Source organism: Perca flavescens, chromosome 14 (assembly GCF_004354835.1).
Source record: "Perca flavescens isolate YP-PL-M2 chromosome 14, PFLA_1.0, whole genome shotgun sequence".
Classification (NCBI taxonomy): domain Eukaryota; kingdom Metazoa; phylum Chordata; class Actinopteri; order Perciformes; family Percidae; genus Perca; species Perca flavescens.
The window spans coordinates 11548538-11561479 of record NC_041344.1 but is presented as its reverse complement, the minus strand read 5'-3'; the positions used below and the strand labels follow the sequence as shown (position 1 = coordinate 11561479).

Genomic DNA, 12942 nt, shown 5'->3' with positions numbered 1-12942 from the left:
AACGCACTAACTGATACCATCCACTTACCCTGATGTGAGCTATCGTCATATTCACACAGCTCCCTCTTAGTTTATTTTCTCAGTGACATTTATAAGCCCATTAACCTTGATGGTTTTCTTTGCTGCTCCATAAACACAATTTGTGAGATGATGGTATTGATGGTGGAAGAATGCCACTATAGTTATGTGATTTCAAGTCATGATTACAGCAGATGGAAGCATGTGATGATAGCGCATGTAACATAAGAAAATGTAACATTTAGTAAGTAATTGTACTTTTTTGTTGCTTACAACGTATGAAACAATTAAAGTAGGGCTGTAACAATTAGTCAATTAACCGATTACTTGAACAACAGAAAACTAATTGTCAACTATTTTGATAGTTGGTAAATCGCCATTTTTCAAAGGAAAACGGAATTTTCTGCATTTCTTTTTTTATATTGTGAATTAAGCATATTTGAGTTTCAGATTGTTGTTTGGAGAAAATATGTATTTTGAAGATGTCAATATGGGCCCTGGTAAATAGCGATGGGCACTTTTTTCTGACATTTTACAGAATAAACAATTAATAGTAGAATACATTGACAGTTTACTCAATAATAAGAAGAAGAAGAATTCAGTGCAGAATAAATAAATTTTAAGCATGGAAAGCACCATTAATATTGTTATGTGCATATGTTCATGGACAGTTCTGGTTTCATGGGAAAAAAACTGCAACTGCAACTCCAGTTTACTGAGTGTAGTCATAATGCATCCTCATACCAGAGGCCAGGACAGCTCAGAAAACATGTTGAAGCTCGACAGAGCACAAGAAACATGTAACACTGAGGTGCACCCTGGTCCCTACAGTAATTCTGCAAACTGCAGGTCTGCAGATGGATACAGTCGGCTATATAGGCCTACAACATGTGATTATTTTTAGGAAAATGAATGCCATAATGACACAGCTCTGCTTTCACAGACTTTTTCAGAGATATCATGAGAGGAGGGAAAGCAGTTGTTTCTTTCGCTTTTTTCCGTTATATTGCTGCCCTCACACTCCTTATATGGGAAAGGAATTAGTTGCGCGAACAAGGGCGGAAACGCAGCGCGGTGACAGCTGGGTAAATTCACCGACATACAGGAAGAAAGAAAGACGAAGCCAGTCAAGTCTGCTCTGCAAGCCTGTACATTCCCCCGGTGACATTAAGGACCAAATCACTGCTTGACCAGTTTAGCAGGTAGGCAGACTGCAGTTGTAGCGATGTGGTGGTTTTGTTGCGCATGTAACGGTTTGCTATAGCCTAAAAATTAAGCGAAATAGACAACAGCGCGTCGCCGCTTCCTTCATACCGCTGCATCGAATCATTCAGAAATTATTTATTAAAATCGGTGTGATGCTAACGCACCCGGCTAGCCGAGGTTGCTATGTGCTGTTACCTGCGAATCTGATGGTTGTCCGCTAACTGACATATATGAAAATGTTTTCAACCTTTCGTTAACTTCTTCTTTCTATGATAAGTGACGTCGGCTCGCTGAAATGTGGTAACTTCTTTTTTTTTCTGCAGAGGCAACATTAGCTTACACAAGGAGGGGTGTGTGAAAAAAAAAAAAAAAAAAAAAAATCCAGGAAATGCCGAAACAAGACAGCACACCCTCCACAACAGGGAGGGGGAAGAAACAGACACCAATTAGGTTAACACGTACAACTGTAACTAGCTTAGCTTAATATCTTTATGAGTTTGTCAAACAGACTCAGTTTGTCAGGAGTTAGCTAGCTATCTACATTAGCCAGCTCTCTCGGGTGATGAGGCTGTTTTGACACATTTTGTAAGCCTCGCAGTCTGATCCTCATTGATAAAGCAATCGTGTACTAGAAGTAGCTAAGTGATTTTGGGAAATCTATGTAAACTCTGTTCAAACTCAAAGTTTCAAAATGTCTCATCCCGCTCCTCCTATTTAATCGATGACTGATTGTAGGTAACTGTTTGTCGGTTAGGGTAGACTAAACTTGACGGGACGCAGAAATCCGCACTACACCCACCGGCTCTGCTAGCTAGCTTTGGCCGAGCTAGCATCCTTGGCCGTCTGATTGAAACCCCAGTGATCGCATTAACATCAGCGGCTTTGAACTTGATTTGTTGTAGCCCTGAGCCCACCGAAGTAGGACTGGTGAGGACGTTTAGAGCTCTCCGCCAGTGCTTTGGCCTACTTCCTTGCCACAAAAAAAGAGATGTGTGTTTTAGTTTTTATGCCATGCAAATAGACAAAAAGGCTACACACACACCCTTCTTTATGTCTGGCACACAGGCAGAGAAACCCTCACATGGACCTAACCTACTTCACTGCCCCTGCATGCTGATGATGCTTTATGCAGAACATTTGTGCCATATAGGTCCACAAAAGTAGGTTTATGAATAGAATTGTCAGGGTTTTACATATTGGAGGAAAACCAGCACGAGCTATACTATAAAATAAGTAATGTAAATGCATCTTTCTATTAGTCTCTTGATTGAAACGACATTGTCGTTATATACATTGAAATTGTTTTGGCCAGTTTTCAAAAGGCAACAAAAAGTGTAGCTTCATTTTTTTAAAGGCTCAGTATTTTCCTACAACAGCTGGGGACTGTAATGTTTAGCAAACATGACTAAATAGGTGTATTTATCACGAACTTAACAGGACTTAATCAGCTGTGGATTTGGATACACAGACAATACTTGATAGTCTGATCAATCCATTGTTGGTTTTGGCCTTTTTATGAGATTTGTGGCACCTGGCTTATCCTTTTAACTCTAAGGGTCCAAGCTTATGCATATGTAACTAATTTTCTTTTTAAAGTTAAAAAGGCTGCCATAGACTCTTGTTCCTCCACCTCTTAAGTTGCGGTTAAACCCCAGTTATGCATTTTTATAGTGCTTAAATCTAAGGAAAATCTTATGAAAGGCATGATTCCCTGTATTGAGTCATTTCTATATCTCTCCCTCTCTGTCCCTGGGAAGTTCTTTCCTTGACAGTGGAGTTTCCTTGGTGGTCAGCACTTCAACTTATGTGGTCACTTTACTTTAGTGCACTTTAGGAAATGTTTTCCAGCATCTAAACTGATGTAGCAGAACCGGAAGAAGTTTGTTAGTGTCATTATAAACTGTTTGTCATCAGTAAAAAAAAAAAGTCTGCAGCTTAAACATTTAGGTGCTTGTTTTTACTCTCACCTTTAGGGGCCACTCCCTTCCTGCACTGCTGGTGAGTCATCTCTCAGCTGGGACCAGGAAGTGAAACTTTTGAACCTTGATATCTGCAGGTATATCTTAAAAGCTGCTGTGGCCCTGAATATTTAGGCATTTAGGTCAAGGGTAGTAAGGGAGTGTGTCCTGCTATGATCTAATTTTATCTCCACGCCTTGTGGAGACATTCATTTACAACTTGTCTAAATGAGTGAGACGGAAAAAGGGAAGTTGAGGCATTTTGAAATGTGACTGGCACATTTGCTGTAAGAGGAACCTTTTACGACTGTTGCAACCTATTGGGTGATAGTAATACAATGCTGCTGATACAATGCCCTTTTGATATGACTTCACTTAACAGCCTTAGGGCAGACATAAAAGTGCTTTAGATGCGGCGCCATTATACTGGTTGCAACAACCTAATTAATATTGGCATCAGTTGAAGGTTTAGTCATATGATAGCTTAATGCTCGCCTAACAACCTGTCATAATTAAAACCATGGAGAAAACATTGCATCTCCTTAAGGTTTGAACTTAAATAAATCACTGTATCGTTCAAATGTTATTGATGCAAGTCCTAGTATAATGCCTGAGATTTAGTAATGATACTCTTTTTGTTTTAGGCTATAACTTCTTCTAAGAAACTTTGTTTTTCTACAAGAACTTTCCCTAACAAAAAAAAAAAAATTAATTATCAAAAATTTGATTCAAATCTAGAGCGATCTAATCCAACAATCTCAAAGCTCCTTTTCCTACTTTGATAACCAGGAAAGTACCTCAAATGTGCCTTTACCTTCATCTGTCACAGCCAAAAATGTTCTCTGTCATTAGATATATTGAGATTTAGTTCAGTCCCTGTGTAGTGTAAGTGACACTGTAACAGCAGGTTTAAGTTGTGTGGACTCATTAGTGAGAGTGGTCTATGTACCTCTATTCACTGTCAGCCAGGTGTAAGTACCTGAGACTGGAGGCAGTCACACAGGTGAATGCAGTGTCTGGTTACAGTCGTCTTATGTAATGTTAGCTTTATTTCATTAGGGGTGTGTGTTTGCTAGACTTGGATTAAAGTTGGTTAATCATGTACTTAAAGGGTTAAGTTAGGATAATCAGTTTGCATCTTGGCACCAAGCGGCAACCTCCGGTGCTGAAAAATGAAGCCGATGCCAAAAACTTAAGTTTATCGAGTGGCCACTTGAAGCTGGCTCCAAAAGGAAGTCAATCCCCATAGACCCCCTATGTTAAAATGCCCAACTTTACAGCAGAATAAAACATGTGTACACCCTGGTACGAAAATAGCCTATGGGTGACATCACAGAGACTACGTCCATATGTTATACAGTGAGTCTATGGTTGACACACATGCACTACTGTTTTAATTATCATTTTTTTGCTCTGTAAAACCCTTAGTTTAAACTTTAGCTGCTTGTTGTGAAACATACAAGCATCTGAAAATGGTAAATGACATAGCTTGGATAACAGGGCAGGTTTTCACGCTGCAGAGAGTCAGCAGTGACTTGTAGTGTACAATCTACATACCTTTTACTCAGCAAGTCCTGACCTGCTTCCCAGCACACCCATTTTTTTCGTTAGTCGAGTAGAATTCTGTGACTCTAACTACGGGCCAAAAAAGGGCACATTTTTGGGTCTATTAATTCAAATTTTGGAGGACTTTGTGTGTGTGGGCCAGGTAATGTAGGATAATGACTTTCACTATAAACTGGTGTGCAAATTTAAGATCACTGTTTTAGATTGATAACCAAATACTTCACCGTGTTTCTCTTAAAAATGTAGCCTTTTATGTGGGACAGCCTGGCATCTGATTGCAGGACACAATCAACCAAAGGAAAAAAACGTGCCCAGGATCCAGAGCACTGCTGTTTTTTCTACCAAACTAGCTGATTTTTAATTGCAGTAATTGCCTTCACCTTGTGTCCCAGGAGTAATTCAGTCCCCAATTAGAAGACTGTTAGAACAGAAAGTACCACTGTGTCTTAATGATTATTTACTGGGACAACAACGAAGAGCTTTTTGAAGTGAAGAATCTCGTGGACTTGCAGAAAATACGATAATAATGTTACCGTTCAAAAAAAAAAAAAGTGATTTTGAAAGACCTTTGGCTGCTATAAGGTGTGACCAGGAACCAGTAAAGCTTGTAGCTCATGCTTCATTTCTCCATTGTTTGCATCTTGCTTAATGGCTTTCTCAATCTCACAGGTATGGCTGAGTTGGCGAGTCTGGTGCAGCGGCTGGAGGTGGCGGTCGGTCGCCTGGAGTCCATGTCAGGCCCTGGAGGAAGTGGTGGAAATTCTGCTGGGGGAGGTAAATGATCAAGTATCATTATTATACTGTATTATTACATGTATCATAAATAAGATGTCTGGTGAACATTTCTCTGAGTGAGATAGTCTACTTGAAGTATGCATTAATCAGATAAATCAAGTATTTACATGTAGATATCAAAGCTGATCCTAAATAGAGCTTTTGGGCTGGGCCTTTTCTTAACTTTTTAAGAAATCAGATAAACCTGTCCATGCAAATCGTGCATTAGTGCTGCTGCCACAGCCATTCAATACAAACAAACAAACAAACAAAGATAATAAATCCCTTAGCGCCTGACCTCATATCTTGCTTTAAAGTGTAATGAGTTTTTTTTTTTTTTTTCTTTCAACAATGTAACGATAACAATATTTGACTATCCTTCCTCATCGAGCAGTTACACAGGACCACTGCTACCGCTGCGCAGAAATAATTTGGTTTGGATGTCAACATTCTGTAAACTCCACCCACTCCACTTATCTGCTGTGTTGACCAGTTGTTATTGTTTTTTTTACAATATCATGGTCTTTTTAAAATGTTAAAAAGCATTTTTATGTTGTGTTTTTGTTCTCTGTAGCTGTATCGGCGTACGTCGAGGCCTTTGATGTGATCGTCAGCGGTCCCGTGGCTCAGTACTTATCTCTTAGCCAGAAGATCGGGGGCGATGTCCAGAAACATGTAAGTTACAGTTAAGATGCAAAATAATAGAGAAATGTGACCGTTAAATACAGTCAGTTCTGTCATGTATTCACATCAAGTCATCTCTCTCTGACACACCACCAAAATGATTAGTTAAGTCTGTGTTTTTAAATATTAACTACAAATCACACACTTTTTTTTTTGTTATGATATTTTTTTTTTTTTTTTTACAAAACTTGACGAGACTTGAATCTTTTTTGAGTGTATTGTATTGTATTTGTTTTGTTAGACATGCAATTGTCAGTAAAAATGACAAAAGCATGCAAAAACAACAGGATGTCTGTTTCCATTTCTGTTCAGATAGTTTAAACTAACTTTCCTCTCTCTTCCCTTTCAGGCAGACATGATGAAGCAGGCATTCTCCAGTCAGAGAATACTCCTCATAACAGCCTCTTCCTCCCAGAAGCCCTCTGATGTGAGTTAAACACACTTTGTAATTGCTTGGTTCCTTAATTGTCTAAGTTAACTAAATGACATTGATTAATCAATTTCAGGAAGTTGAATAATTCATTATGCTAGCCTCTTTTCTTTTATCCCTGCAGTGCCTTCACTCTTTCACAGCCAGGTAGCTTTTACTTTGCATTGCGTCATTACTTAATAATAGTGGGGTTCTTGGTGTTTTTTTCAGTTAGTGGAGATCATGGCAACCAGATCAGTGGAGATGGCTTTGCTCAGAGTTTTTGTGGTCCCCTCATTGTATCACCTTATCGTTGCATTTTTAACTGGCTGGCTAGTTATCCAGATTTGGTCAGAGACATGCCATGCTGAAAATTTTAAAGGAAAATGACTTTGTAATTTAACTTTAACTTTTTATTATTTTTTGGTAACAAGATGTTTTCTTTAGTTTACACAAAAAGTCACCTGATTGAAAAAAGAAGGGTTTCCTGAATCTAAAAATCACTTGACACAAAACTTGAGCCTGCTAAAAATGTATAATGCGTGACATATTTTTAGTCTTGTTCAAGCTGTAAAACTTTTTGTCGTCTTCCTTTTCAGGCAGTTTTGACGACTCTCCTGCAGCCGGTGTCCAAAGCGATCCAGCAGGTGCAGACGTTCCGCGAGCAGAACCGCAGCTCGCCACAGTTCAACCACCTTTCTGCCGTGAGCGAGAGCGTGCCCGCCCTCGGATGGATCGCCATGGTGAGACTGGGGATGGGAGTGGTTAACGGGCAGAAAGGGAAGCTTTTTGGGACTTTGTTTGTGTGTAACAGAGAGTTACTCTGTGTGTGTATGTGGGGGCAAGGGGCAGGGGGCGTGTGTGTGGGGCAGATAAATGAGTGTATAATGGCCGGAAACAAGCCACTCTTTGATTCTGTCATCACTGTCTGCTGAGCGACAGTTTGTTGGCTGACACATGGCCACAGAAACAGAGCTTCACTGTTACAGTTTAGATGATTAACTCTTTGTTTGCTGTTGTTTTGTCCTTATGACTAATACATCCGGTTTATAAATACACATAATAAGATGCATTCATTCTTTCTACGCCTACTCCAAAATATCTTGGAAGATCTCCTCACATTTTGCGTGTGAATATTACTTTTTCCACTTTCTTGCTTATACTGTAAAATGAAATGTAAATTTAAATGAATACTTCTACATTTTGGGACATACAAGTATCTACTTTCTTGCTGAAAATTAGATGAGAAGATTGATACCACTCATTTTTATATGCTAAATGTAAAGATGGAGCCAACAGCTGGTTAGCTTAGCTTAAAGACTGCAGACAGGGAAACGACTAGCCTGGCTCCCTCCAACAGTAAAACTGACCACCAGCACCTTTTTTAAAGCTCACTAATTAACATTCTACATCTTGTATGTTTTTAATTTGTACAAAAAAAAGGGAAAGGCAAATGTTACTTTAACAGACACAGGCTAGCTTTTCCTCCCCTGCTTCCAGTCTTTATGCTAATCTAATCTAACTGTCCTTTTGGTGTAGCTTCATATTTAGCATACAGACTTCTGTACTTCTAATCTCTCCAAACTTCCAGAAGAAAGCAAATTTCCCCAAATGTCATTTTCTTTCATTTCCATACTCATCTAGGCAAGAAAGAAAATTATCATAGCATATTTCCCAAAATGTCGAACTTTAATTTAATCTCGGTTTAGACACAAATGCATTTGGGTTTACATTTTTCTTTGTGTCCCAGGCTCCTAAGCCATGCCCCTACGTTAAAGAGATGCAGGATGCTGCCATGTTCTACACCAACCGTGTGCTCAAGGAATTCAAGGAAAAGTAAGTAAAGTTGCATTAGTCTTCATTTAAGCTGTCCACACACTAATTTTAGATTTAACACAACAATCTAGTGGGCTTTTTTTTTTTTTTTTTTTTTTTATATGCATCATTTGTCTTTAAAATATTGTAATGTCTAAAAACTAAAAGGGTCAGATAAGCTTTCATATGCAGCCAAGCAGCTTGCTCAACCCATCTGTCTTCCATCTTTCCTTCCTCCACGCTCCTTTTTTTTTTTTTTTTTTTAAGTTCACTTTTACGGAGTCAGCACTGCCACACGACACGCTGACGCATGCTACTGCCAGACTTCCTGTATTTAGACCAAAGCTTTTGTGTTTTGGAGCAGAGTTAGAGTCACGTTAGAAGTTAATGAGACTAAAATCAGCCTGTTCATGCTGATCAGTTGCACAAAAACCTTTTAATCAAATGCGTCAGTGAGTACTCTGCAGAGTAGGGCTGGGCGATATGGACCAAAAGTCATATTCCGATATATTTTGGCTGAATATCGATATACGATATATATCCCGATATTTTTTCCGCAAAGTGAGAGCAAATGTTCAGTCAAAGTCAAAGCCAAATATGACATGTCACAAGTAGTTTCATAGAAACCGGCTATTTCAGTGAACAGTTGCAAAATGAATAAATAATAAACAGGTTTCTTCACCTGGTTCAATGCTCAGCTGTTCAAATAACAATAAAATGTAAACATAAATACAGTATAACAACAGGAGTACATTTTATGAAATCAAAGCTCCATAAGGTTTGTTTTAGTTTTTTCCAACATTTTAAATTGTTAAATTTTTCTTCTACACATTTTCAGCGTTTATTTCTACATCCCATATTTTCTAATATAGGGCTGGGCGATATAGAGAAAATCAGATATCATGATATTCTTGACCAAATACCTCGATATCGATATTGCGGCGATATATTCTAGAGTTGACAGTTGGTGCTCTCGCAAAATATCTTCACACTTAGATTTTAGATAAATAATCATTAATAATAGAAGAGCTAGAACAGTCTGGTAAGTTCAGAAAAGTACATCACTTCACTGTAATGCAGCCTTTAAAACCAGGAAAAGACACTTATGTCATATCACGATATTACGATATCCAAAATCTAAGACGATATCTAGTCTCATATCACGATATCGATATAATATCGATATATCGCCCAGCCCTACTGCAGAGTTGAATGCTGTATTAAAAAAAAAAATACTAGGCATGGGATCAAAACAGTTGCTGTTCAAATGGTGTGAGATCTGGGCTTAGTGGTTAATGTGGATTTAAAACCTAGTAGTAAATGTCTGGTTTTGTTCCCAGAGACCAGCAAAAAACGAACAACAAATTGCTGGAGGGGGGTAAAAGAAACGTAAAGATGAGATTTGACTGCCTGTTGTAATCTCTTCTCACAGGGACCAGACACATGTGGACTGGGTGAAGGCCTACCTCTCCATCTGGGCTGAGCTGCAAAACTACATCAAAGAGTACCACACCACCGGGCTGACCTGGAGCAAGAGTGTGAGTCCCAGCAATAACCCTTCTTCTAAAGAGCCAACGTACAAGTAAAAAAAGTTCTATAAATAAGACCATATTTATCAAGCGACTTACAGTAAAGCGTTAGATTAACATTTTAAAAGCAGCTCTCAAGAGCTCAAATGAATAATCATATGTATATTCTTGGCAGGAAGAGCCAATTGGAGCTGAGGACTTAGCCTACATCTGCCAGATAGTTCATTATATTATGTTTCTTACATTTTACTCTGATCTGTTCCTCAACTAGCAATTCAAATGTGAAACGTATGACAATCTCATATTTACATCATATTTGCAATCTACCATGTTTATGAATTTAGAAGAAATGAAAACAAAACTGAAGCTAGTAGACGAGCTACATCAGTGAAATTTGTGATTAAGTGATTGCAAGAATAAAGTTGTTTTTTGGTTTTGTTTGCACCTCTCATAAGTAGTGAAACATTCTATCAAATGTTCAAATCAAGCGCAAATTGTAGACTAAAATTACACTATTGTATGTATGTATGAAAGAAATTAATTTTTATTTATTGCTTCAGCTAACATATCACTCAGTGACCAATAATATGTTGTATAATCACTCCCAGTACTGAAGACATCCAGCTTTTCCAGCAGTTAACAGCATACCTAATTTTCTGTCAATCTCAGGGTGCTGTTGCTTCAGCCTCTGCAGCTCCCCCCAGTGCTCCTGCTGGTGGATGTCCTCCACCTCCCCCTGGACCTCCTCCTCCCCCCATGGACTTGAGCGGATCATCTGGTGGCGGTGGCGATTCTGGTGCTGACGATCGTAACGCTTTGTTCGCGGCCATCAACAAGGGAGCGAACATCACCAGCGGTAGGTGACCACCATTCTCAGTGACCTGCATCGGAGGAGCTGAGCCAGAGACATGGTATGCTGTAGGACTTACTAACGTTTCCCTCTTTCCTTGACCTCTCCAGGCCTGAAGCATGTGAGCGACGACCAGAAGACCCACAAGAATCCTAACTTGAGGGGTACGGCTCCGGTGCGTTCCGGACCAAAACCTTTCGCCTCATCCAATCCCCGACCTGCTGCGTCGGCCACCCCGACCCGCAAGCTGCCCCCTGTGTTTGAGCTGGATGGGAAGAAGTGGAAAGTGGTAAGTTGTTGGTTCTTTCTCGCTAATCGATTACCTAGAATTTTACAAATTTCAGCCTATCCAACTTGTTTTAACTTGTAGTTTATCCCTGTAAAAGTAAAGACACTGAAAGGAGGAGTGGACCAGATTTACAAGGGTAGACGTGTTTTTTTTTTTTTTTTTTTTGTTTTTTTTGTGGCTTTTGACTGGAATACTTTATTTTTTTTATTTTTAGCTGGTCTTTTTTTATAGTAACTCTGTCATATGGTCTCATCAACTCTTCATCTTTATTTTCTTCATTCCTTTTTTTTTTTTCTCTTCTTCTCCTCTCCAGGAGAACCAAGACGGAGCGCAGAACCTGGTGATCGACCGGACTGAGCTGAAACAAGTGGTTTATGCTTACAAGTGCAACAAGAGCACCCTGCAGATAAAGGGCAAAATCAACTCCATCACTATAGGTAAGGACAAAACTGTTAGATGTTTAGAAGTAGCTCAACTCACTGGTCAGAATCTTCTAAGCCAGAAGTTTTAAATACACGGCTTAGAAATCATAAATAAAAACAGACTCAACTTGAACCTTGAGAACTTGGCTGAGAATAATCACATTTTTAAGTTTTCTTCAGTATCAAAGTAATTCAGTCATAGTTGTCTGTACATATATGGTTAGATTGCAACTGGAACTGACAGGAACTGCTAATGGCAAATTTGGCATAATTTTGTTAATCATAGTAATTTGCAAAAATGTAATCAAATATAGAGTTCAAGTTGCAGCCTACAGCTTATCCTCCAAAACCTATACCTTTTTGACAAAAAGTCAGACAATAAGTGCAGTTGATTTGGATTAAATAATTACAATATTTAAGAATTACACAGAATATGTTTTTGAAATACTTCTTTCTGGTTAGAAAGCCATCACATGGAAAGACTGCATTTTATTTAATTGACAATTATTGTAAACTGTATGGAGAAATTGACTTAAGATTTATTTTAAGGCAATATGATAATGAAATATTGGAAAAAATGTACAGTTAATTTGTTCAAACAATTGCATCTGTCTTTAATAATTGGCCTTGTTTCTGTACAAGTATTGTGTTGCCCATTTCATCCCGGTCATTTAGCTAAAAAATACCCCAAATAACAAACAAAAAGGTAATACAATGTCAAAAAGGCCAGTGTGAAGGAACGGGTAGTATTTATTTTCCAAAGATCGTCTCTTGACCGTTAACAAGGCATGCGTACCTCTGCCCTCTAAATGTGTTTGTTTCTCTCCATCAGACGGCTGTAGTAAAATGGGCCTGGTGTTTGATGATGTCGTGGGCATCGTAGAGATTATCAACTGTAAGGATGCCAAGATTCAGGTGTGTAATCAACATGCCATGTAAAACAAAATGCTGTTTTAAAGAGACTATAACCGACCCAAGGCTGATGCCTCTATAGCAAGTGAGCTATATAAATTGCATGCTTGCTTTGAGGCAATCGGCAGCCAAAAAGCAAAAACGGCAGAGTTTAATGGATGGGTGGGTGCACCTCTCACACCCATCTCCCTTTCTAAGCATGACCCTATAATGCAGAGCGTTACCATTGATGTTAGAATAACTGAAGGAAGGATGGGAGGCGCTTGTTATAAAATGACCAGTACAATTTATTAGTAATACAAACCGAAAACGTGCAGCAATGCGCTCCACAGAAAACCGAAACAAAAAGTGAACTTGCCACGGTCAGGCAGAGGCCGATCTACAATGAGACGAGAACAACGTTGGTAAATGAAAAAGCAAAAACTAAATTACAAACAAAACCCAAGCACAAGATAAACACCCTCCTTTTTAGGAAAAAGGAGTAAAACCTATCAACACATGCTCTGGTAA

At 38.9% G+C, this 12942-nt stretch overlaps 1 protein-coding gene across 3 annotated transcripts in view; it reads left to right on the top strand.

The window, feature by feature from the left end:
• The first annotated feature begins 1064 nt into the window (after positions 1 to 1064).
• The window catches only part of cap1 (CAP, adenylate cyclase-associated protein 1 (yeast)), a 15077-nt gene continuing 3199 nt past the window's right edge, over positions 1065 to 12942 (top strand). The window contains exons 1-12 of one of the 3 annotated variants that reach the window (XM_028596750.1): positions 1065 to 1220; positions 3198 to 3222; positions 5418 to 5522; positions 6097 to 6197; positions 6556 to 6633; positions 7215 to 7358; positions 8366 to 8451; positions 9863 to 9968; positions 10629 to 10815; positions 10920 to 11098; positions 11412 to 11535; positions 12353 to 12435. In XM_028596750.1, coding sequence (XP_028452551.1) covers positions 5420 to 5522; positions 6097 to 6197; positions 6556 to 6633; positions 7215 to 7358; positions 8366 to 8451; positions 9863 to 9968; positions 10629 to 10815; positions 10920 to 11098; positions 11412 to 11535; positions 12353 to 12435 — 1191 coding nt within the window. In that variant the 5' untranslated portion in view covers positions 1065 to 1220; positions 3198 to 3222; positions 5418 to 5419. Of the gene's footprint in view, positions 1221 to 3197; positions 3281 to 5417; positions 5523 to 6096; positions 6198 to 6555; positions 6634 to 7214; positions 7359 to 8365; positions 8452 to 9862; positions 9969 to 10628; positions 10816 to 10919; positions 11099 to 11411; positions 11536 to 12352; positions 12436 to 12942 lie in introns of all 3 variants that reach the window. The other 2 variants (XM_028596748.1, XM_028596747.1) reach the window with 2 other exon arrangements.